Source organism: Ruditapes philippinarum, unplaced genomic scaffold (assembly GCF_026571515.1).
Source record: "Ruditapes philippinarum isolate M1 unplaced genomic scaffold, ASM2657151v2 ctg1039_1_1_1_1, whole genome shotgun sequence".
Taxonomy (NCBI): Eukaryota; Metazoa; Mollusca; class Bivalvia; order Venerida; family Veneridae; genus Ruditapes; species Ruditapes philippinarum.
The window spans coordinates 386,900-411,850 of NW_026863170.1; the positions used below are offsets into that span (position 1 = coordinate 386,900).

The 24,951-nt window shown below is 31.7% G+C and overlaps 1 protein-coding gene across 1 annotated transcript; it reads left to right on the forward strand.

Annotated features, from left to right (window-relative positions):
- The first annotated feature begins 1,022 nt into the window (after positions 1–1,022).
- LOC132721319 (neuroendocrine convertase 2-like) lies at positions 1,023–24,170 on the forward strand. The gene is made up of 21 exons (XM_060705603.1): positions 1,023–1,062; positions 6,406–6,492; positions 7,320–7,444; positions 7,887–8,003; positions 8,548–8,637; positions 9,240–9,368; positions 9,869–9,936; positions 10,281–10,366; positions 11,292–11,467; positions 12,218–12,424; positions 12,882–12,982; positions 14,093–14,208; positions 14,991–15,108; positions 15,685–15,971; positions 17,386–17,457; positions 18,016–18,165; positions 18,961–19,134; positions 21,488–21,661; positions 22,246–22,416; positions 23,186–23,353; positions 24,019–24,170. The coding sequence occupies exons 1-21, from the start codon at positions 1,038–1,040 to the stop codon at positions 24,066–24,068; spliced, it is 2,691 nt and encodes an 896-aa protein (XP_060561586.1). The 5' UTR covers positions 1,023–1,037; the 3' UTR covers positions 24,069–24,170.
- Positions 24,171–24,951: the final 781 nt, after the last annotated feature.

Here is a 24,951-nt window from a genome sequence, read left to right on the forward strand (position 1 = left end):
CCACACTGTCTGTGTATATGAAAACTTTAGGCATTCTACATGTTCTAAAAGATGTATTTGATGAAGACGAGTGTATTATCACTGGCTTTTGAAATTCAATAGACACATTTTCTTTCTGAAGATGATAAAGATAAATGCACAAATATGTTTCCACAACTAAATGCATTCATCGCATTGCGTATAATGATTTTAGTTTTCTTTTCATGAAACATTCTGATTATGCATAACTTGTCTTTCATGTTGATTTAAAAACTTAGAACTGCCATTGATTTAGTAAAATACCCCAGCTCATTAGTCAAAGAATAAAAAACAAATAGCTTGTTTAGTTTTTAAAATATTTGTAGTACATTTTGCCATTTATTCATTATCAGTCAAGCGCTCTTCTCCGTTTTCCTTCCTATATGTCTTGTTAACTGTTTCATGGTTATTTGTTGTTGTTCATTTTTAGTGACAATTTCGCAGTACTTTCTTTTTTGTCCTCTCATCTTTTTCATCCCTATTAAGTACACTTTTAATTTCTTCCTTGTTGGTATATAGATATTCGCTCTCTTGTTCGTAAAGTGTTCGTTCTATCCCCGTGGCTTGCCTCCCTCATGTTTAGTATCCATATGGGTGACCTTGGCGAGATCATATTGTGCCGTCGTATTGCATGGAACTTGCTTGCATTGAATGCATTCCTTTGTTGACCTTTACTCTTCACTCACATATCTTACACTCATGTCCATATCATATAAAGTAGTCTTGTATTGCAATTCTGATATAATGATAACTTAATTAAGTTTTCACTTTAATTATCTGCACAATGACATTTCCTTTTGTATAACAAAATGTTAAGTTTACAATTTTAGTATTTTACAAGGCGCATGTAAATTGATAACGTTTAATAACAACATTTCAGTCTATAAATATATAATGTTTCCTACGGTATATCAGGGTATATAGCGTGTCGCGTTCGCAGTTGACTGCCTTCGTTGAAAAGTTTACCCCCAAATGTCAAATCCATAAACAATCTTAACATCAATAGACATTATGTGCAGATGTGGAATAAATATTTTTTAAAAGGTAAGCATTTTGAAACAGGTAACTACTAACAAGCTTTAATTATATAGATTAATGCCAAAGTTAAAGAACTTTATGGTTACAAAAATGCAAGAAAACTATACACCCATTTGCGTATTGCAATGTGTTAGTATTTTGCAGTGCGCAGTGCATGGGCCGAGTGTTAAAGAAATTTTCTGTTACATAAACGAAGAATAATTTCAGTCAAGTTATGAGAAAGTATGCATAAATTGATGGAAAAGTGTTGTTATTTATTGGAAATATCAGACTTCACGTGTCAAACTGTTCAAAATGTATAAAAGTGAATCGTTCCTAAAAATGTTTTTTCTTTCATCCTTTATCATCCAATTATGTATCAAAGCCGTTCGATTATGTTGACACATTGTTTTGATTTATATATCCATCCTTTTGGATAAAAATGTTTAACTTTTGAGTGGTGCACAATCACTTGTTAGTGAAATATGGGCATGAATTAATTCTGAGAGTTAATATTTATGGAATATTTGCAAGCAAAAGTTTGTTCACGCTTTATTTGGCTGCATAATAGTATGCAAAATTATAGAAGCTATTTGCAGTGGGGCACGATAATATCATCAACAGTGTTAGTCATTCGTAATAAAACGCATAGATCAATATTTACGTATCATTAATCAATCCAACGTAATTATTAGAAAATGAATTAGAAATAAAGAACATGTACGAGATGTATGGGAATTCAACGTTAAATAATAGAAAATCACCATGTAAATCATGTATGTTATAGAAATTCGCGCAGTTCTAAAATGTACCTGACTTTATTTCGATCCTACAGACTGTTATTTTCAAACTGCATTTTATAACCTAACAATTAATACTTTTCTGTTCCCAACCGGGCAAAGGTTTCCCTTTCAATTACAATGATTTAGATTGACACATTTACATTTATACGGTTTTATACAACATCAACAGCAACAAAAGCAGCATCAGCAGCATATTATGATTATCGTTAATTTTCTGTCAATGTTTCTATTCTAAGATATATTAAATAATGAAAAAATATATTAACACATTTGACATTTAGAAACTTAATCTCGATCATATACAAAATGTACTATAGGACTTCTAGAATCAGAACTTTTGACAAAGATCTTAAAAGCTGTGACAGTGCAATGTTGTTTTTATCTACAATATAATGTTTAGCCAAGCTTACAATTCCTAGACTAACATGATATTGATATATGTGCAAAAGAGTTGAATTGATCATCTGTGAACAATCTCTTACAGAAAATGTTACAATGTTTTAATCAACTTTAAGGGAAATACATGTTACTGTTAAGTCACGATGTCTATACCGCGTGACGTAATCTGCTCTGGGCAGCAAACCAATGGTTCATGTTTCATCTTCTGCCATAACTTTTAAAATATTTCATTTCTTTTATGGGATTAAGTTGAGAGCATGCTCATTTTATTGAGGAAGGCATACAAAGATTGCTTCCTGGTAAGAAAAAAAAAACAACAAAAAACCCGAGTAAATATCTTATTGTTTTAACAAGCGGTTTCACTTTCGGTAAAATATACTAAGTTCACTTCCTTAAATCAGTCTACGTATGAGTTACTCACTGAGAGTTCAATACTGTATTCGGTTAAAATAATGAAATATTAAAAAAGTTATGGAGGAAAATAAAATATTGACCGTCTTCTTGCCCACGGCAGATACAAAAATGTCAAGTGGTATAGGCACCGTGCAAAGTAAAGGCGAAAGTTCTATACAATTTGGATATATAACCAAATACATTTTAATTGTGGCATACATGTACATTATTTCAAATGTTTTCAAAAATATGCTGGTGACTTTTACTTTAGCAAATGATATTAGTAATTATATCTCGTTTTCTTCTTTTTTCATGACATGTTTATTGTTGATTGAAAGGGTATAAAATTTAAGGGTATAAAACTAATCTTATGAAATGTTTTCACAAAATTGAGAAATGTTATTACCGTAATCTTACGGTCGATCAAAGAAAACCAATTCAAAATATTCATTCATCTGAGTCATAAAAATTAAAAGTTTTACACAAAACTTCTCAATTTTGTTAACGCTTCCAAAACTAATTACAAGTTATACTTGTATTTTCTAATGCGCAGAAGTTTTAACTCTATTGCTGTACTTGAAAAAACATGTTTATGCAAGAATTTAGCAAATTGAATGATATACAAGTACAAAGTAATAATTAAACAGCGCACACTACATCCCTATATAATTAAATTGAAAAACCTGTCAAACCATCTTTTGATATCACAAGCTTGACAAAGATGATGCTATCTCTAAATAATTTTAATACGATTTTTAAATGCGTATAAATCTTACTTTTTTTTTAAATATACGTATTTGCTTAACCATGCAGTATAATAATGTAATGTTAATGCTAATATTTCATTCAGTAGTTAAATTAATAAAAACACTAGCAGCGTCATGTTTGTAACTTCGATTGTCATAAGATAATTGTGGGAGTTAATATATATATATATATATATATATATATATATATATATATATATATATATATATATATATATATATATATATATATATATATATATATATATATATATATATATATATATATATATATATATATATATATAAATGATACACGGCTGATTTCTTTTATTAGAATTAGTTATTTTCTTTATCAGAAAATATATGGTCATCTATTGTTAATTGTGTAATTGTGTATATGCCGCCATCTAGAAACGGCAATAACGAATTTGTTCTAAAGACATATTTTATGACTTTAATTAATTTACAACGTTAATATTTAATAAAAGCCATAAAATTAAAAAAATAAGAAAAGTATTTCATTACACGCCGGCCTTAAGGTCGCATGTGATATGGTATACATAAGATAAAAAAAAAATATGAGTGTGTTTGACGTCATAAGGCCAAAACAAAATGATCCTGTGAAAATAATAGGGTAGGTAAGTCGGAAAAATAGTTTATTTTTTCATTAAATTCAATTTTATTAAAATTTAACTGTATGTCAGATATATACGCTATAGGATACTCCATTTTTGCAATAAAATGTTCTCGGTTAGGTGCGGAAATACAGGATCGGTCAGGTAACTGGAACCACAAGATCATTTTGTTTTGGCCTAATCTCGCGTGAATGAGTCTCGCGAGAATTGTCATTTGATTTATTTTAAACATGAACAAATATCAGTATTACTATATAATTATTTTATAATAATTAATTAAAACAAGTACGTGATGAAATAATTTAAAATGAAAAAGAAATGCTTTTATTTAGACACGTGACTAAAGTTCTCGCTTAAGCAATGAAAATGCGTTATTTACACCAAGTGGTTTTTGCACACGCATCGGGGTTTGTCTTAAATACGAAAGTAATTTTTTTGACGAATGTGAGCGAAAGTGACTTTATAAAATATATATTATAGCATTTTAATAGTATTTTACAATAAAATTGCAGTTTGCAGACGAATAATATTAGAAACTAATTACACCTTTTATCAAAAATAATCACAATATTGACTAATCGCCATTTATTTGCATAATTTCTATACACGAGTTCTGAGATCTTCCTTTCGCTCGCATTGAAAAATACGAAAGCTTTTAAATTAGAATTTATGCTACTATTTAAAAAAATGATAATGATGATTTAAAATCAAATTATTTAATATCAAATTATTTGCATAATTTCTACACTGTATACAAGTTCAGACATGTTCCTTTCTCTTACAGAGAACAATACGAATTTCAAAATGATTTATTCGGACGACTGTGAGCGAGAGGAAATGGAAGTAAAAATATTAAATGAAGCGTTTACATCGAACTGAATTGCAGTTTGTAGACGTACGAACTATATGTATATTATAAAAACTAAATTTTTTTGGTTGACTTTTTAAATTATTAAGATTATATTCATTTATTTGCATAATGTTTATACATTAGCTGAGACATATATCTTCCATTCGCTAATTGTGAACCTGACAAAAATGATGACTAATTGAATATCAAATATAGCGTTTAAATAGACTTTAATATTAATATTGCAGTTCGAAGTACAGTACAAATACGTTACATTTATATATTTTGTCATTATGTTCCGATTTTCAGAGAAAACATAGCTTCAGTATGTGTTGTCCTATGATCAACGTTGGTACGGAAGTTGATCATCATTCGCAAATAATCCCTATATTGTTTTAAGATCAGTAGGTCAAAGGTCACTAACATAATGTAAGAAGAGGGATATTTTGTGTTCTACGAAGTTTTGTTCATAATATACACACCGTGCATTTTTTTTGACCTCGTGTACATAATATTTTCATAGCACTTAACTATGCAAGATCAAAGGAAGTTAGAATTCCCCTTTTCCTGCATTAGATATGGCCCTTCGATCCTTACTTTTTTATACTGTATACATATTTCACAAGTTGTGTAACTTCAATTACTGACCTTAACATAAATTCTACTGCAGGCGTATAAATAATTAACTTGTTTACATCATTGAATCTAGTTACAAATAGCTGCATATATATCCTAAATTGGAGTATAAGAACTGCTGCGGTGATGGATTTTTCTTATGAAAGATATTCATTCATGCTTTGGCTGTGCATCATATTATTTGATTTTCCCTTTTGGTGCAGACAACTTAGTATGTGTTTCAGAAAATCCATTCGTCAACTTAATGCAATAACTGGTTAACTCCTGTTAAATTTTAAAGGACCTTACCGTTATTGCACTAAGGGGACGAAATTTTGTTTTCAAGTTTCGTTTAATTACACCTTGTATGTTAATATTTTAGATATTTCAGCTTAAATATCAAACAGACATAATACCCAAGATAATTTAGTTTACCCGTATTCTGAAAAAAGAGGACAAGATTACGTAAATATAAAATAACGTACAATAGTCATTGCAATTTTGTAAAACACGGAAGAGAGTTCCATGTAAGGTGCTTACACAGAAAATGTGAAAGACACGGATGAATGAGTAAATTGTCAATGACGAAAAATGAAGAATGTCATCATGTGAGTTCTAAAAAGGAAGACTTTTATAATAATTCATTTATTATCGTGCTGTTAAGAGACACACAGAAGTGATGACCGACGACGTACACCATACGATAGTCATGAACCATTTGTCGACTTTGTTAGAATTAATGGTTCAACACGTTTGCTACTCTTGTTTAACACTGTATATATGCTGGCGTACAAAAAGAGCCATGCTTTCTTACAAACGCATACCTTGATCAGTTAATGTAAATACTAAATACGTAATGTATTCCGTTTCATTTCAATGATAAAATAAAGATAGCGTTTGATGAATCATATTTCTTGTTATTGCAGATTTCCGTGTGATAACTTTAATGAATATGGCGCTGACGAGCTGTGTTGTATTGTACATTCTACTCCCTATGGCTGTTTTTGCAATAGGTAATTTTATAGCTTTAGATATTCAAATTTAAAACATTAATTATTTTATAAATAACTGTGTATCGGTCTGATGATTATTCAAATAATGGCTATATGGTTTACTCATGGATCATATTTCTTATGCATTTGTTTTCATACCAATTTGACAAGTTACACAATCTTGACTTTTTACTAGATGTTACCTTATAAAATTCCTGTTTGCCGTTCTTTAGAAAGTAAAAAAAATGTGCTTTTCAGGCAAAATGCTCATTGTAAAATATAAATTTTATTTCTTAAAAGATTTCTATTTTTTGTGTATTTCTATGATTTTCCAAAAGTTACTCATTGACAAATTACCAGAACAATCTTTTTCTATTGCTGTTTGGCTGTTAGTATGATATTTTGTATGGAAGTCAAAATACTTTTTGTTTACATTTTGTTACATTCATGACAAATCATTTCATCTTTATCGCTAATAACTTCAGCTAAGAAACTAAATTGATCTTAAACCTTATGCCTGAGTGAACGTTTATCGTATCTAAAGAATTTACAATTTATTCGATTCTCAGGCATAATGCCCCTTTAAGAGAAAATGCATAAACTCTTCTGTGCATTTTTTGCGGTGAGAATTTATCAATATGCACACCAGTAATACAAAACGGCTAACATATTTTGTTAAAGACCATCAATAGAAAAATCACCAATACAAATGAGTGTTAGAACCTTTAACATTAAATAAATATATATATATGTACTTCTTATACCTATAGATCTACACTATAATAAGTCAAAACAAAGATCATCAAATCAAATATATCAGTATAAGAACTTACTTCAATCATTTACAGAAATACATGACAGCTTGGATAAAGTAGACAAACCAAGAAGTAGAACAGTTATAATTAAGTATGAAGGAACTCAGGACGAAGTGGAAGATTTTGGAAAGGGACTAGGTTTAGAATTTCACAAAAAGGCATGCTAAATTTAATTAACAATTTGTGATATTTGTAATCTGCAATTATATAAATGTCTCGAATGAGTCCAATCTCCCCATAGTTAGATTTTTATAAATGAGCCTACATTAATTCATATTAACCTTTCAGAAGGAAACAAGTATTCAAATGCACTTATAACTTTATATTGAAACAGTACAACCCATTCACGAAAGTCAAGCGGTTTAACCTTGGACCTCTTTAAGTTCTGAAAAAGGGATCAGACATCTTTGAGACTTACTTGAATTATTTATATACAATAAAAAAGAGCTATGCTCCTTAGCAGCCCTGGTCCTCAAACTTCAAATCTGATGCATGTGTGATATTTTGTGTAGTAAAACAACACATCTAATCTATAATTCGATGATTATGAAGAAAAAAATGTTCATTTTCTACAGGAAACGTTTTATTTTAATTTTATAGGCATTTGGAGAGTGGTACATTTTCAGAATTCCACGGTCTTATATCAACTCTCTTGTCCCAATGGATGTTCCAGATCTTCAAATAAGTCTGAGTAAAGCCAAAAGAATGGACAGTAATGTATGCCATCTTTCTTGTATAAGTTATTCCAATATTTCTTTATCATTTGTTTCACTGTGTTAATTATTGCTTGTTACCAACTTCAAGAATCCCAAGATTTTTTTTATAGCATAAGTACATGAAGTAATCTACAATAAAATGAAGGAATGAATATAAGATGATACCCGAGACCACCAGCTGCATCCATATATTCACATTGTAACGATTTGCAGAAAAGGCGGACTTACTTCTCATAGGACTACTTGTAACTTTTGGAAAGGAGGATCCTACGTTAGCAATAAAGAAAAAACAAAACAATTACCAACAGAACAACAAATCACAGACTGGTTTTACTTTATAGTTTGTTCATAAGAGAAAAAAAGGAAAACACGGCATCTATCACGTCCGCTATCACAGCCTTATGTGATATCACTCAATTATCCCAAAGGAACCGATATGTATAACCAAACTTATATGAAATACGGGGAAAGAAACACTAAGTAGTGTTAAAATACTCAATAACAATAATTGTTATCACAATGCATTTATTATGATTTTGATGCAGGTAAAATACATAGAACAAGAGAAGTACCGGAGACGTTCTAAAAACCAACTGACAATTAATAACAAGGAATGGCCAAACCAATGGAATATGGTAAGCTAGATTGCCTTTTTGTAAACCAGCTATCTTATTTGTGATCTTTGCTGATGCTCATTTATAATGTTACATTCGCATCCTGGTCGTTGACTTCAAACCACTTGCCCCTCACCTCTGTGGGTTCGAATCCCGACAGGGACTTTAGATTCTTTCGTGTGAGGAAGCTATCCAGCTAGCTTACGGAACGTCAGGTGCCCGTTCGTGCCTGAAATAATGCACGGAAGGGCACCTGAGGTCTTCCTCCACCAGTAAAGCTGGAACGTCGCGATATGACCTATACTGTGTCGATGTGACGTAAAACCCAAAACAAACAAACAAACAAACAAACGTTCGCATCCTTCAATTTTATTGTATTGGCAATGCGTATAAGTTTATACTTTTCGGAATACCCCTTTAATACTCTCAGACTCATCGTTCTTTTCTACATACATGTAATAATGTTTCTAACATGCTTTTTTCAAAGGAATGTTACTTTCTTCATTTGTACTGCCATGATCATGTAATGTGCGTTTTTTCCTGTAAATTTGATCTTTATTATTAAATCTTTATAGTCAAATAAATTTTACTTTGACAGAATTTACTTGCATTTTTTATGATAGCAACCAACACATAGACCGAATATGAACGTTTACAAAGCTTGGGAAATGGGTTATACCGGAAAAGGAATTGTCGTTGCCATAAATGATAACGGGGTTGATGGTAATCACCCAGATTTGATTAATAACTACGTAAGTATTTAAAGTTTTGTTACGAAATAAAGAAAACAAATCCCGTCTTATTTATAGTAATTAATCCTATGTAAGGAAAAGGACTTTATAAGCATTTTATGCTTTCGGATCTGATCCTTTTCCAGCATTGTATTGTGTAATCCTCTATTATATGTCATTTTGTTTGTGCAAAATGTTCTAAATAAAATATGTTTAAACCAAAGAAAACAAATCAGCTGTAAGAATTAAACAAACGATAAATACAAGCTCAGCTTCATCTTCCACACATGAGCAGATAATAGTTGCATAGGACAATGATAAGAAAATTGGAAACTAAAATGATTTTATTTTTACATTTCAGTAATGTATCTTGAATTTAACTATGTATCTATTAAAAGATATAATGCACATGACAAAAGAGTTTGCGCAATTTGAAACTCAGCATCGACATATTTATTCCAAATGAACAATACTCGCCGAGTTAATGGACAACTGAAATCCTTTTTTTTTCTAAATTTCAGAACTTTTCCTTAAGTTATGATTTCTTAAATGAAGTCGATGATGCATCACACAAGATCGAAGGCGAAGGGTATGGAGATGATGTTTTGATAATTTGTGTATAGTTGTGATCTAATATCAAAACTGTCTGGTTTAAAAATATTTGTCCTATAACACATTCTGTGAGCAAAATAATAAAACACTTTCAATATGTATATTGTACTTAAAAAAATTATTGTTAATTTCCATTGTTATCAGTTAAGTTTTGAAATAAATGTATTGTTGGCAAAATGCTACCAAAGTCGTTCATTTGACATTTTTCACAAATTTTGTTACACTTCAGGTATTTAAAGAGTTTTTTTAAAAGGAATTTGTTGACGCTGGACAACTATATATGTTTCTCAATTGCTCCATGATGCAACATTTTTACTTCAGTCACGGCACCAAATGTGCGGGTCTCGTGGGCGCTGTACAAAATACAAATTGTATAATTGGGACAGCATACAAATGCACACTGATAGGTATTATAATCAATAATTTACATATTTATAGTATTGTAGAGCTTTGACGGGTTATATGACTAGACTGTAATGATATTTGCAAGCAATATTTCATTACAGGCGGCCAATGCATACAATTTGTCAAAGCCTTTTTTATGAACTTGTATTACCTCCGAATTGTTTTAGTTTTATTAAAGGTATGACCATCAAAACTGGAACTATAAGGAACTGAAAAATTGACTACATAGGTCAGATAACTCCTGTGTGTAAAATTTAAACAAACTTTACCGTACTGAAATCGGGTTATGGCCGCTTCTCTGAATTTAATCTTGGGTGACAGAAGGACATGTTTTAGGGAAAAGGAACCTCTAAATTATCTACAAGATCATAGTAATTAAAACATTCTTACATTTATTCTTGTTAAGAAAGAAAATATAACATTCAATCAACAATCCACCTAAGCAAAATGATTGTTTCTACTAACAATTTATGAATATATATAAAAAATGTACCATACTCCACTCATTTTTAACACTTGTTTGACAAATTTCGTTTTACAGAGCCTATTAAAAAATCCCTAAAATGTACTTAAATAGGTGCCAGTTTTTTTTTCAAAAGTATATTGGTTGATTTTGTAAAATATTAGATACTTTTACCGTTTAGTTTTTATTTTATTGCACTTTAAAAAAATATCAGGTAACAATATTTGCTATAAGATCATGAGATTAAGCATTATTTTGCCAATAAATTCCTATGTTGACTAAATGCATTGTAATTCCTAGTATGTTGATAAAATACATTGTAATAAAATTTAAACACTAAATTTCGTGTACCGTTTCTTTTTTCGAGGGAAAAATGGATTGAAGTCAAATATTTCAGGGCTTTGACGTCATGGCTTTAGTAGCTACTTTCATAAAGGTTTCAAGGTTATTACTGTCTATTCTAGGCTTTCGATCGCTTAATGAAATCAGCTCGACACTGTCTATAGAAGCTATGTCACTGACACACAATTATGAATATATTGACATCTATAGTAACAGTTGGGGTCTTATAGACGATGGCATTCGCATGGAAACTCTTGATCCAATTTTACAGGACGCATTTGAGCTAACAATAAAAGAGGTATATTACTAAAATTAAGATGTTTGTTAAATAAGCAAATCGTTTATGTATGTGCAGCTCTGCAGTGATAACGGCAATTGATTTCATTTCCTTCAATAGTTGGTGAAAAAAATGACATAGCTTTAGAGCAGAATCAAATTGGTGAGGACCGTCTATAATTATGTTTGACTAAGAAGAATGTAGTATTTTTCTCGCGCTCTAGCATTAACGTTTATCTATTTTTTAAAATAACGATAGAGATTTGCGTACAAAACGACCAGTGTTTTTTAAAATGCAATTCTGATTAAAACAGTTAGTGGAAAAAATTATGTTTTAAGTCATTGGAACTAATTTGTACCCTATAATACAGCGTTCGCTGGTTGCTCCAAGAGTTTTAGCGATATCTCCACTTGTTACTACCCTGCAATCTTGATACGTTAATCAATCCTTTCGTTTCATACATCCCTCTTCCATCATCGCATAGTCATCAATACTAACTTCCTACTCCTCAGCATAATTACCATCATAAGGGGTGTTTGTGTTACGTTTGACCTCTGCTTACACAGATTGCCAACTAGTTATTAATTTTAATCTATGATTGTTACTGAGAACAAATAAATGCCAAATAACGTGTTTTGCGTACTTGTGCTAAACATTTTACTTACACAGCCGTGTTATATAGGATAGTAAACGAATTTTCTGCATGTATCTTATGCATGTTTCATGCTTATTTTGTAATTCAACATTATAATATGCAATAACAATTTATAGGGACGCGGTGGTAAGGGTACAATTTATACATTTGCATCTGGAAATGGTGGACTAGCCGATAGTTGCAATGCCAACCCGTATTGTGGAAGCATGTATACGATTTCCGTCGCTGCAGTCAACGAAAATGGAGCTCGCACTTGGTACAGTGAACCTTGTACATCCACACTTGTAGCAGCATTTAGCGGTGATGATGGTTTACTCAACATTGTAAGTATAATTATGATTACATTTCACGCTCCCTTTGCACCTGAGTTAATACACTCCCGTTACTTCACACAAGTGAACAATAGTGAAACATTCGACCGATGCGCAGGAGAGTATCTAAATGTGTACATTTATCAAATATTCGAAATAAGTTAAGATCACTTTGTATCAAGCATTGCAACGACCAAGAATGACATAATGACACAAAATTCAAGCGACCTAACCTAAAGTTTTTACATCAAAGTAACCAGTTAGTTTTAAAATTATGAAAGCACGTTTGTTGTGTATAAACTTAATTATCGAGGGTCGAAATACGGTGTGAAAATAATCATTCAATTAACATTGTTTGCAGTCAATAACAAAATTTTATCAAAATCACACAAAAGAAATGTCTAATCATTTAGTATAAACAAATTAAAAAAGAATGTCCCTTATAAAACAGATAATTTTCTTCTTTCAGACAACAACTGGCCCCAACGCAACCTGTGTGGATGATTTTGATGGAACATCTGCAGCAACGCCACAGGTGTCTGGTATAATTGCTTTGACTCTTGAAGCTAAGTATGTACTGCATTTATCACATTATGTTAAGTCAAACAAACCAATATGATGTACATTACAATGTATATACATGTATCTAATACTTTTTAGGCATGTATACAAAGTTGTTGCTTCCGAGTAATAACATTACATTTCTTTGAGTAACTGCGGTACATTTTGGGTTACCGCGTTACATTTTGAGTAACTGCTTACGGAGTAAATGCGCCACATTTTGAATGTCCTACTGAAGTAAAGATACAGGGAAAGTTTTAAGTATTTTGACAATGGGATCTTTTCAACGGGCAATGAAGTTCCTACAAGCTTGGTACAAATATTTAGCAAGGAGTTTGTTTAACGCACCTTACATATATAATAATTTTATGAACATTTAAAAAGTGTTTAAACCACTAGTTTCATTTTGAACTGAATAAAAGATTAAACGAATTTGGTTAGTATGATACTGTCATCACATATTTCGATGGTATGAAGATTTTTAACAAATATAATAATTACTTCCCTTGGTGACGGGTATAAGATGCCTCACAGACATTGTATCTTTAATAACTGATTCGGCCCTTATAGTTCCTATTTATCATTTCACATATAACGTGTTCCATTCCTTCGTTTTGTCATCTTCTGGCTTTGTTTCGGTGCCCTCTGGGTGTCCTGTTGTTTTGGCTGGATTGTGTAGGTGTGTGTTTTGTTAACGTCGCCTTTGCCTTGATGAATGAAACATGAATATTTTTACGTTGATTGAATATTCTTACTGTAAAGGACTTCTTAAAATTCTTTATCAGTTTGAATATTTGAAAATATTTTTAATCATCAGTTAGCATGCAACAGCTTTGGCTTTGTTTCATTTTTTCCAACATTAGAATATTTTGGTTTCATGGCCGAGTGGGTTATGCAAGGGTATAGTAATCTAAGGATTACTGCCCGTGTAGGTTATTTCCGTCAGAACGAAACTTTACACTCATTGTTAAGATTGGTTTGATGAACAGATTCGAGAACGTTTCAATAAGCTAAAAGCTGCCAACACAATCGAACTAAAATTAGTTCGTATAAACTAACAAACGCAAATGTAGATGTGAGAGAAATTCTTATGGAAATTTAAATATATTTTTCGTCAAGCCCTGATCTGACCTGGAGGGATGTGCAACATATGCTTGTAGAACTGTCGAATAATTCAGCACTAGACCAACAAGAAAAAGATTATTTCTATTATACAAATGGAGCCGGGAAGAAAGGTGATTAAGTATAATTTATGTTATATTAAAATTCAGATAACTTATCCCCGGGAGATGCTTTGGTAGTTTAGCACGGACGAAGGTAGTCTAGTACTGGTGTAATTCAGAAATGATGGTTAGGAAACTACCCCCCTATATAATTGAAATTCTATTGTGAAAAGGCATTAAATGAAACAATCAAATAAAATATTGTAATTAACCGTAAACGGAGTAATCTGAAACAGAAGTGATTAAAATTGGGAAGTTATAAAAAATTAAATCCGTTATTAACATAGTAAAATTGACATACTATCCTACTGATAAATGATACGTTCAAAGACAAAAAATGCGAGTATTAATTATGCATTATCATATCGAAGTGAGGTTTGTTTCATTCAAACGTTTCTTTTTTTTTGTTTTATTTAATGCGATTGAATGAAAAAGGAAATATGTTAAGTAGAAAAATACAGATACAGAACTTGTCAAAATTTTAATGATAATTGTGAATAGTCTTAATTTGTACATATTTATAACTAGTAAATAATGAGAAATTTGGATTTTAGATGAAATAAGGTTTATTTTTGAGCACATAACATATTTGAAACACGATTTAATTATTGATATCTTTATGGTTTAACAATACTTAACTCAGCTTCCAAAGATTGCTCCGGTATACACGTCTGTCAGCTCTTCTCAAGTCCCTGATATATTGCTAATGTTTCATCTCTTTCTTTTGTCCTGGAAACCGTTTTTTGAACCTCGCCGTTTTTGCGTCTTGTCAGTTTTTACTTCAATATTTTCAGTTAGCCTTTACTTTGGGTTTGGCTTAATTGATGCGAAAGCAATGGTTGAAAACGCACCAAATTGGTCATCTTCACCACCTAGAATATCCTGTAGCACCGGCGATATCTTCATTGATAGGTAAATATGTTAGTTCTTTATCTGCTGATCACCATCCTGTACCCTCACACTTCCGATCTCTCAGCGAGTTAACAAATAAATGTTGCTTAAACTTCTACGGATGCATTGTAGATGCTACTAGTACCACATCCGAAGCCCGATTCCAGCTTTGGAATATGAATCTGAAGTTCTAAACATTAAGTTAAGCATTTCAAGAAAGGATTGTTTTGCAAATTTATTCTGTTATAGAGTACACACAAATATGACTTTCGGATGCTAGCCTCTGTCAGGTTTGTTTGTATGCAGCCTGGCAAACAATATTACATGATTAGTGTATACAACAAAACGTAGCATATATGTAACATGACATGATATTATCAAGAAAGTCCGCCACGTGTTTTATTTTCAGATTTTGAGATATGCTTTATTTTTTCACACCTATAACAGTCACGGCTAGCGCATCCTTCAATTTGGCTTTGCACAGTATTCAGTATTATATAATAGCCTCATATCAAGATAGAATATGAAACAAACATTACAGTGGCATACAGTCTTGAATGTCTCTTAAAATCTCGTTTTTTTTGTTTATATTTCCAGGTATGAGACAAACGCAAAGGAATTCAATGAGAAATCCATAATCTCAAATTGTTACATTAAATATCTTGAACATCTTGAGGTGTTTATAAACTACAACACCTCTTATCGAGGTGATGTGGAAATTTACCTAATGTCTCCAATGGAAACTGAAAGTTTGCTTCTTTCCAGACGTGAGTATGATAACGTAACGGAGTATACATCAACAATGTTCATGTCTGTTCATAACTGGGGTGAAGATCCGAATGGGGAATGGACCCTAATAATTTATCCTGTCAATGAGGGCATAGGTAAATATTTTCATTCTTATCTTAATTTTGTAGGCCTATCATAAATATTTCAAAGGAAGTTTAGTCCTTTATCTCATTAAAGATGTATGAAAAAATTGAATACCATAGTGTCTGAAAATACAAAATTTATCAGGCAAGGTTAACAAAAAAAGGGCGAGGCTCTGCCAATTTCAATATGCGCTTCTTTCTTTAAATTTCAAATAAAACCAAGACCTGTCAAGAATCTCTCGGGTTTAAGCCGCGCGCAGTAATATGCCAAGGATCATATCTTTAAGAAAAAGTCACCAATATTTTTATCTAAATGTAAGAGAGAGAAAGAGAGAGAGAGAGAGAGAGAGAGAGAGAGAGAGAGAGAGAGAGAGAGAGAGAGAGAGAGAGCTTAAAATCCAAAAAAGTTTGTCAGTTTAATATTTTTAATCTAGTAAGAAGAAAATTATTCTATTCTCTTCATTTTATTTCAATATATATTGATAGGGTTTCTGATAAAGCTGATTGATGGTGACTGCTAAAGCTTAATTAATCAGACATGCACTTTATCAACAGAAAATCAGTGTTGTAAAAAATCAATCTGTTATGTTAATTGTTTTGGTTTAAAGATGTTTCTCAGAAATGATTACGATATCAAGTTGACCATAACTTTAAAGGAAAATAATCTTAATTTCTGAGCTATAATTTTGCGCTGAATAAACGCATGTAATGTACAATGTCTAATATTGCGATCGGTTGCTCATAGATCCAGTTTATAGGATAAAAACACTGAAGCAGTTGACAGAAAAATCATGAGGATATTTATTCTGTTCAGTTTTTTAGTTTTGATATCTTAACGTTAAGACCGAAAAGAAATAAAATCACTAAGAAGCTGCTCATCTGATCCAAAGATGCAAATGAAGCTGCATACCGATTAAGACATCTGAATGGAAATCCCTTTTTTATATAAATATTATATCCGCATCCATTTTTTTGTCACGAATAACAACATAATTTCTTCTTTTAAACTGTTTTGTGTCACGGTTATTTTCGAATCGTTTCAAATATTTATTATATTTAAAGGTCCATTATGCCCAAGGAGAAATGCTTTTGTTTTTTATTTCACAAAAGCTTTTTATTTGTGGTGTCCGGTATGAAAATCAAACAGTAACTCAATTGCCAATAACCTAAACCGTCTTTTGCTACTGTAGCCATTTTGTTATTAGCATGGCTGATAATAGTGATTACGTACTTTGTAAGGATTCAAAAATACTACTTTGATATTTTTATGAAAAATTCTTTTATATTCAATATTCTCTTGGCGAGTTAAGATTTTCTATGATTTCAATGTCATAAATGCATGTTTGCCTTTTCAAAAAATGGAAGATACTATTGGTTTATGATCATAATGTGCCCTACATTGCATTGTTGTGGTGTTTACTTACAGACTTGCACCTAGTCGAGTGGGGTATTGATCTATATGGTACTGCTACAAACCCCGCAGATGGAATTCCTCCAGGTATTTCATAAACATACATGTTATACTAAATGTATACAGAAATGCTTTTTAAAACGTTTCTAAGAAACATGTGACAATGGTTCCTAGAAATCTGGAATAAGAGTATTTCCTTGGCAGTATTAATCACAACTAAAATACCCGACTTATTTGAGTCTATGCACTAGGGATAATGAAAAAGTGCAACACCCAAGAGTAATAAACGCAAGAGTATGGTTTTCATTGTCGCTTATTGACGTTAGAACCTTCTTATAGTGTTGTCCCTGGCGTAAGGACATCACCAATGCGGTCTTAGACAGACATCTGCTTATGATAAAAATTTGTCAGGCGTCTCATAGCATTGGCAAAGAGCACAAAAGACACAGACACACTCGTCGGCATTTTATTGTTTCTGCATTCTCACTGTCGCATCTTGAAGAAAATTGACTTGGATGTATATAGTAAGACGACGAGAACATGAACCACGTGTATCAAAAATACTGATGCCTAATTCTTTTCCATTACTACCTCTTCTGCATATAATATCATATTCGCAAACTGAGATTTATTTTGTTATTGCAGATGGCACGTTTGGAAGCCCATGTGACAGTTCACATGATTGTAATTCAACAGTCAATGGCGGCTGCTTGGTAGATATGAACAATCTATGCGACAACATATGTGTACCTTGTGAAAATGGATACCACTTAAACGGCGAATTTTGCGAAAAAGGTATTTCAGTTGACCTCTTGTACAACACTTTACAAAAGGGTGTCTTAGTCTATAGGATGTCCGTCATCCTGTTTGCATTTTCACTCCAAATTAATGCTACGAAATCTCCAACCATCATTCATTTATATTTCCTTGCTTTTTATCATTATCTATGCTTAACCCATTTTAAACGACAAATATGTAAATGATTCTGTCCTTTTGTACAGTAATTCTTCTTTGACAATAAAAAATGCCGGTATATTTTAAAGACTTACATCAGTGACATAGCTTCCTATTATAAATGAAGGCTTATATATTCTTTTGTCCAAGTAAGAGTCAATGCCTCGCCACTCTCCGAATTCGGCGAAGAAGTGGGTCTTCACACCAATTTATAACAAGCATTGCACTTTTATGGTCTAGCAGATTTTATCCAATATAAGTGAGAATAAACTGAAATATAACAACTATTCATACATTTGTAAGTGCATGTATTTATTTTGTGTTTTCGATGGACCCCTAACCTGCTATTCTCATATGATGATTCGTCTAATGGTTATGGACCATGAATACTATAATCTGTGAGGCATTCTTGTAGAAAAATTTAACAAAACCACTATTCTTTTTTATTTTGAATGAAACATTCTCTGTAACTATATTTAATGTCAATTTATTTTTTCTGCTAACATGTTTGTTGATATAAACGCCACCCTTATAAACGTTGTTATCATTATATTAATTCCTTTTATGAATTTCCTAGAGGTTTTGTAGGCGATGCTGCCATTCCCCTGTTTATGTTGCATTCCATCTTCGTTACAGATTGTCCACCTCTATTTTCTATCGAAGACGGAAGCGTTGCAGTCAGATCTACATCTGAAGGTCTTATTGCTGAATACGAGTGTGATGATGGGTTGACAAGGGTTGGAGGCGATCGAGTAAGACGTTGTGGAAGCGATGGTGTTTGGACAGGAGAAGAACCGTATTGTGACATAGGTATTGAAATATTTTTTTAAGTTAAAAATCCCATGTTACATGCACAATGAAATACTGCATGTATTCATTGATGCATCTCTATTTGTACGGATATGTATGTAATAAATTTTAGTTTGATTAAAACCGTTTTTATTGTAGGTTGTTAAATATTCATAGAACAATGTGACTGTATTAAATGTGGGTTCGGGTATGAGTATAATTTAAACTAACGTGATCAGAGAATTCTTCTCCTTGCAACAATAAAAAAATTCAAAATTTATTGATAACGTTTAATAATTTATACCTGGCTCAAAGTTACATCAACTCTTTAAAGGCCACAAGCCTTATTTGCAAAAGTATGTGAGTAATGTCAATATAGGAGTCACCGTACCAGTGCTCAACTAGTTTTTCATAAAATCACATAAAAACTCTTTCAGAACAAAAAGTTTGCTGGGAAATTTATTTCGGTTACATGGCTGGCCCTTTCAAACTCACAATAAGCTTAAGCTTTTTAATTACACAGATCAGGATAAAACCACTATATTTTTCAGGCAACAAATCCAGTGCTCGACCAGGTGTTTTTTTTTCTCTATCAGAACTTTTATTTTATAAAAATAGATATGACTTTTTATGTTGAAAAATTCTATTTCAAAACTATTTTGAAACAATTTTGTTTTAGTGTCCATAGATGTAAATATGAAAGCAAATATGATAAGAAGGAAATACTATACATTGACAAATAAAGTGTTTATGAGAGTTCTGGAATTATCATATACTGGGGTGTTTGAGATTGCTTATTTCCATATTTTTTTCTACTAAAATTACTCTGCAAACATAGGTAAGTGATATAATTAGTGTAATATTCAAATGGTCTAAGCGTTTAGTGTTGTGTTCCCGATTTGTTTCCGTACAAATAGAAGTATTGGTCGAGCACTGGGCGAGTCGAGCACAGGTACTGTGACTCTATATATTTAGCACATAATTCTACAGGAAAAATCTAAATAGAGAAAAGACTATTCACTCATATAATTTAAGTTAGTGAAAATACAACAAACTATTCACTCATTTCCTTTACCATTAGTGTTCACTGTTTGTAGTTTTCACTCATCTACTTTTCCATAAATAAACTAGAACTTATTGGTTAAACACAAATGCCCCGGCTCAGATTCGTGTCAGTCGCAATATTTCAGAAAATGTTAACCCATTCACTCAGTTATGAACAAAAAAAATTGCCAAAAAATTGTAAACACAAGTTATATAGCTTGACAAAGTCATAGCATTTTGTAATTGCAAAAAAAACATAAGTTGCCAAGTCATTGCTTGAAAAATATTCAACTTCATGCAAGTTATCTTCCTACCAAATATGAAATACATCTGTCATCAAATAAAGGCTGTATGGGCAAAAGTGTAAAAATATATTTTGAGCACCGGTGACCTTGACCAAACTGATCCCTTACTCTTTCCAAAGGAAGAATAACATGTTAGTTATCTTTCTATCAAGTACATACTAAATATGACAGATATCATTAAAGAAATAAAGCAATTAGGAGAAATTTGAGATAAATCAAACTTGCCGAATAGGTTAACCAGACAATGCCCTATTTTCATAGGGAAATAACTAGTAAATATGGATGACACAGTTATATAACTTGGCGATATCATGTACCTTGTATTGATAAGTAAGTGTGGAAATTATAAAGCCATTAGTATTGATAGAACTTAAGATATTTCAAACTTGCCGTTTAAGGTTAACCATTATTCATTTCTAAGTATTGAAAAGGACAATAACTTATTAATTCAAGCCAGAGTTGTGTAACTTGCCCAGATCATTTAGTTTGTACTGAATAGTAAGTTTTTAAACTTAGAAGCCGTTGGTGCAAGTAGAACCTAAGAAAAATCCAACATGCCGTTCTAGGGTAACCTCATATGGATTGACGGACGGGCGGATGTGCCCGGGAGCATAAAAAGAATCATTGCAGTTTTTATTCATTTACTTTTCCATAAGTGATATTTCTTTTAAGTATATTCACTCTTTTTTCCATGAGTGAAAAATGATTGTAGTATTCACTCATTTACTTTTCCGAGAGTGAAAATTCATTTAAATGTTTCTTCATAACATTCCCATAAGTGAAAAAGCCTTATAGTATTCATTAATTTCCTTTTTATAAGTAAACATTTATTGAAGTTTTCACTCATTTACTTCAACTTTTTCAACAATTAGGGACATTTTTTGACCACTAGATGAGTAAAGATGTTGTATGATATTGGTACCAACAATAAGTGATCTAGTAGTAGTCACTTTATTACTTTAGATTGTCCATACTCTCGGTATCATTAAAGTATTTACTTATTATTTGTTCCATATTTATTTTAGTCTGTAGAACTTTATATAATCCGACAAATGGAGAAGTGTTTCTCAATGGAACAGTGTACGGCTCAGTGGCAGAGTTTACCTGTAACGATGGTTATAACCTTACTGATGGAGATGAAATGGTGACTTGTGATGAAGATGGCGAGTGGAATGGAACTATACCTGTATGCAGAAAAGGTTTTGTGTGTTTAGTTCTTAACAACGTACATCGTACAAAATATATTGTATTTATTTTTGTTTAGATTTCTTCACTCTGTTTGAAATAACTTGTATCAACGGATGATAGTTTTTCTGAAATATGAATTTTTGATTGCTTTTTAATTCCAATTCTATCTAATCTGAGTGATGTAATTAGTATAAGTGGAATTTCAGAGAAATTGTCATTACAATGCTTTGATTCGCCGCGTTTGTGTTTCTTTGTGTATAAATTTAATAAAAACGTCGTATTTGTCTTCGATTGTGCGCACATTGTTTTCTTACTACAATTTATAATCTTTCCAATTTTCACCAAAATGTTTGTACGTGACAATATTAGAATAAATTAAGAAATAATGCCGGACTGTTACGTCGCCAAATTAAAGATTAAATGGACGTATTGTGCTTTGGTTTTTAAAATGAACAGTTCGTAGATGACGACAGTATCAATATATGTGTCACCAACCAAGCATTGAACATTTATTATATATAACATTGTGACTAAAATGATAGTTCTTGAATTGTCGAAATCGTGTTTAAATATCTAATCAAAAATAAAATTTTAGCTTGCAGGACGCCTGAAAGTCCAATGCACGGGTCTGTTAGTTATAATGACACATTTGAAGACTCACGTGCTCAATTCACTTGTGATGAAGGATATATCCTAATGGGTGAAGCTACTGCAATTTGTCAGACGGACAGCAAATGGTCTTCAGCTGAACCGATGTGTGTAATTGGTATGTGTGTTCTTGTCTGGTTTATTTATATAGGCAGTCAAACAACATCATTTGAGTCTGTTCAGATAGGCGGATGACGGCCTTTCAACCAATTCCTCATTCGATATTAGTCAATATGAATACAATCATCATTATGCCCCCCCTTCTTTCAATGCGGTTCTTTTAAGCGACATCCTGTCAAGTTTCTATCTTATGATTTATCTGAAGAAAATTGAATTACGTTCAAATTTAAAACTGCCTAGTACTCCACTGTTGTTATGTAACATTATTCTGGTCCTTTGCGATCAATATTTCTAGCACATAAGTGTTGAAGATTAGATAACGCTTAGCCGGTGCTAGGTGGTTTGAGAGATGTTGCACATTTTCATTTTCACTCATGACTAGACTCAATTAAACTGAATCTGCAATGTTAATATTATATACTTGTAGCTTCAAAATTTAAATAAAAGCAAAGCGATTTATTCGAAAAAGTGGAACCTGACACAGTGGAAAATAATTTTAAAAAGAGTGTAACGTATCAAAAGATAGGTGTCTTCATATTTAATGATATTTGACTGGTGTTTATATAAGAAAACAGGGTAAGCTTTATTCAGTGCTGGGCGTTAATATTTGTTTGACAGTAGGTAACTTTTATCTATTCATGTACGGACTTTTATACTGATTCATTCTTGACAAGATTATAATTGCTTGATGAAGGCTTGATATATTATATTTTATGAATGATTAACCCAACATTTAATAGTTGAATTTCTTATCCTGTCTTATTCAGATTGCGGAACGCCGGAACAGCCGGTTAATGGCACGTTAGTGTTCCGGAAAACCACGGAGGGAGAAGAAGCCGTTTATTTCTGCTTTAAAGATTTCAAACTAGACTCGGGCAAACTTGTAAGAGAATGTGAAGCCAATGGGAACTGGTCAGGAGATGCTCCAACATGTGGTAAGAAGAACCATTATATTAGAAAGTTATAGATATTAAATACTTAATATGCTGTGCATGCCATTATATTTATATTATATTATATCTAGATTGAATAGTAAATTTAGCTTTGTCTTTACTGTGGTTGTAATTTGAAACTAATGCGGAGCCGCTGCGAAATAGTCAGTGGATTCACTAACGAACGTATCTTTTTATCATTTATGTGACCCTAATTACACAGAATAAGAAATTATGGAACTAACATTTGTGTTTAAAGATGTTATGCAACAAGGGGAAACAATTGAAATAAGTTATAATATTGGAAGCTCATTTGCAAAAGCACAAAAAGACGTGTGTGAAAAACAACTGTTGATTATGAATTTGATAGTGATATTAAAAATTATGCCACAGCCGATACTCTGTCCTAAGAAGTGAAATACGGACGCAGTCAAAACGAGTTTTCATGTAATTTTGTTATGGTTAATGCTTCCGAGGACTCACTATTTCTCCAAATCTTAATGAACATTTTAACCAATTTTAATCGTATTTAAGCTATAAATTAAGTTTTTGATTTACCTCTTTCTTATACTTTTGAGAAGTCTAAACTTATTCAGGATCCACATGTTCTATTCATTATGATATACTAAGTATATTATCTTTATTCATTCTTCTCGTTATTCTTTTAGTTCCAAAAGATGTTTCGATGGCGTCTAAAGGTAAGTGTTTATTAACTTAAAACTTAGATGATACAAAAATATAGAGGAGTTTCCGTTACGATTTTCATTATAAACTATGTTTAATACCACGTTTTATTAGTATAAGATTTGTTTTTGCCTTGACATAAATTTCAACGTCTGTTCATGTAACAAGATGGCTTGAAACAATCGTGAAATTAATCAATTAAGTCACATAATATTGCCGTGCAGCAATGAAGATAATTATTTGGATGCAATGATGAAAAAACAATATTAGTAAAAGTGACATAAGGCTCATTTTTTCCGTGTCAAGTTGATTTGAATTAGTAAAATATTTCAAGAGAAAGACCATAAAAATTGTAATTGACCAATGATTGAAAGTGAAAGTAAAAACAAAACTACCTAACTTATAAAAAGACTACCCCACACTTTTTAAGAACTGAATGTTACCGATACATTTCAAAAGATATTGTAAGCTAAGTCAAAGACTGTTCAAATAACAACTTTTATTGATAAAAGGTTTATTCTACAATTTCTTTATTCAACTCTGAAGAGCACTAAATTTGCTAGATTCAACAATAAAAGTTTCCATGAAAATATTACAAAATGCTCTTGTCACTAGTTTTCGCGACTGTCAGGATTTAAAGCCAAAATGCAAACTGAACACAGCCTGTCATGGCTACTTATATAGACTCTGAAATAGCCAGGACTGTCACAATTGACCAATCATAACATTTCATTTGGCCTGGCAGTCTGGCAGGAAAGACAGGGATTGCTTAAAATGGCAGCCATATTGACAGGAATAATTTAGAAAATGTAAATTAACAAAGTTAACAAATAACAAAATATGCAATAAACACTTAAATTAGATGCCTAACTTGATGCACTTAATATCTGTGCCAAAAACAATCATGGTTATAGCTT

Bases quoted from the DNA above. Each gene is read 5' to 3' on its own strand.
- LOC132721319 (XM_060705603.1), top strand. From the start codon at position 1,038: ATGTGGAATAAATATTTTTTAAAAG. The intron at 1,063-6,405 runs GTAAGCATTTTG...TTGTTATTGCAG, and splicing joins GAATAAATATTTTTTAAAAG to ATTTCCGTGTGATAACTTTA. The intron at 9,937-10,280 runs GTATGGAGATGA...TTTTTACTTCAG, and splicing joins CACAAGATCGAAGGCGAAGG to TCACGGCACCAAATGTGCGG.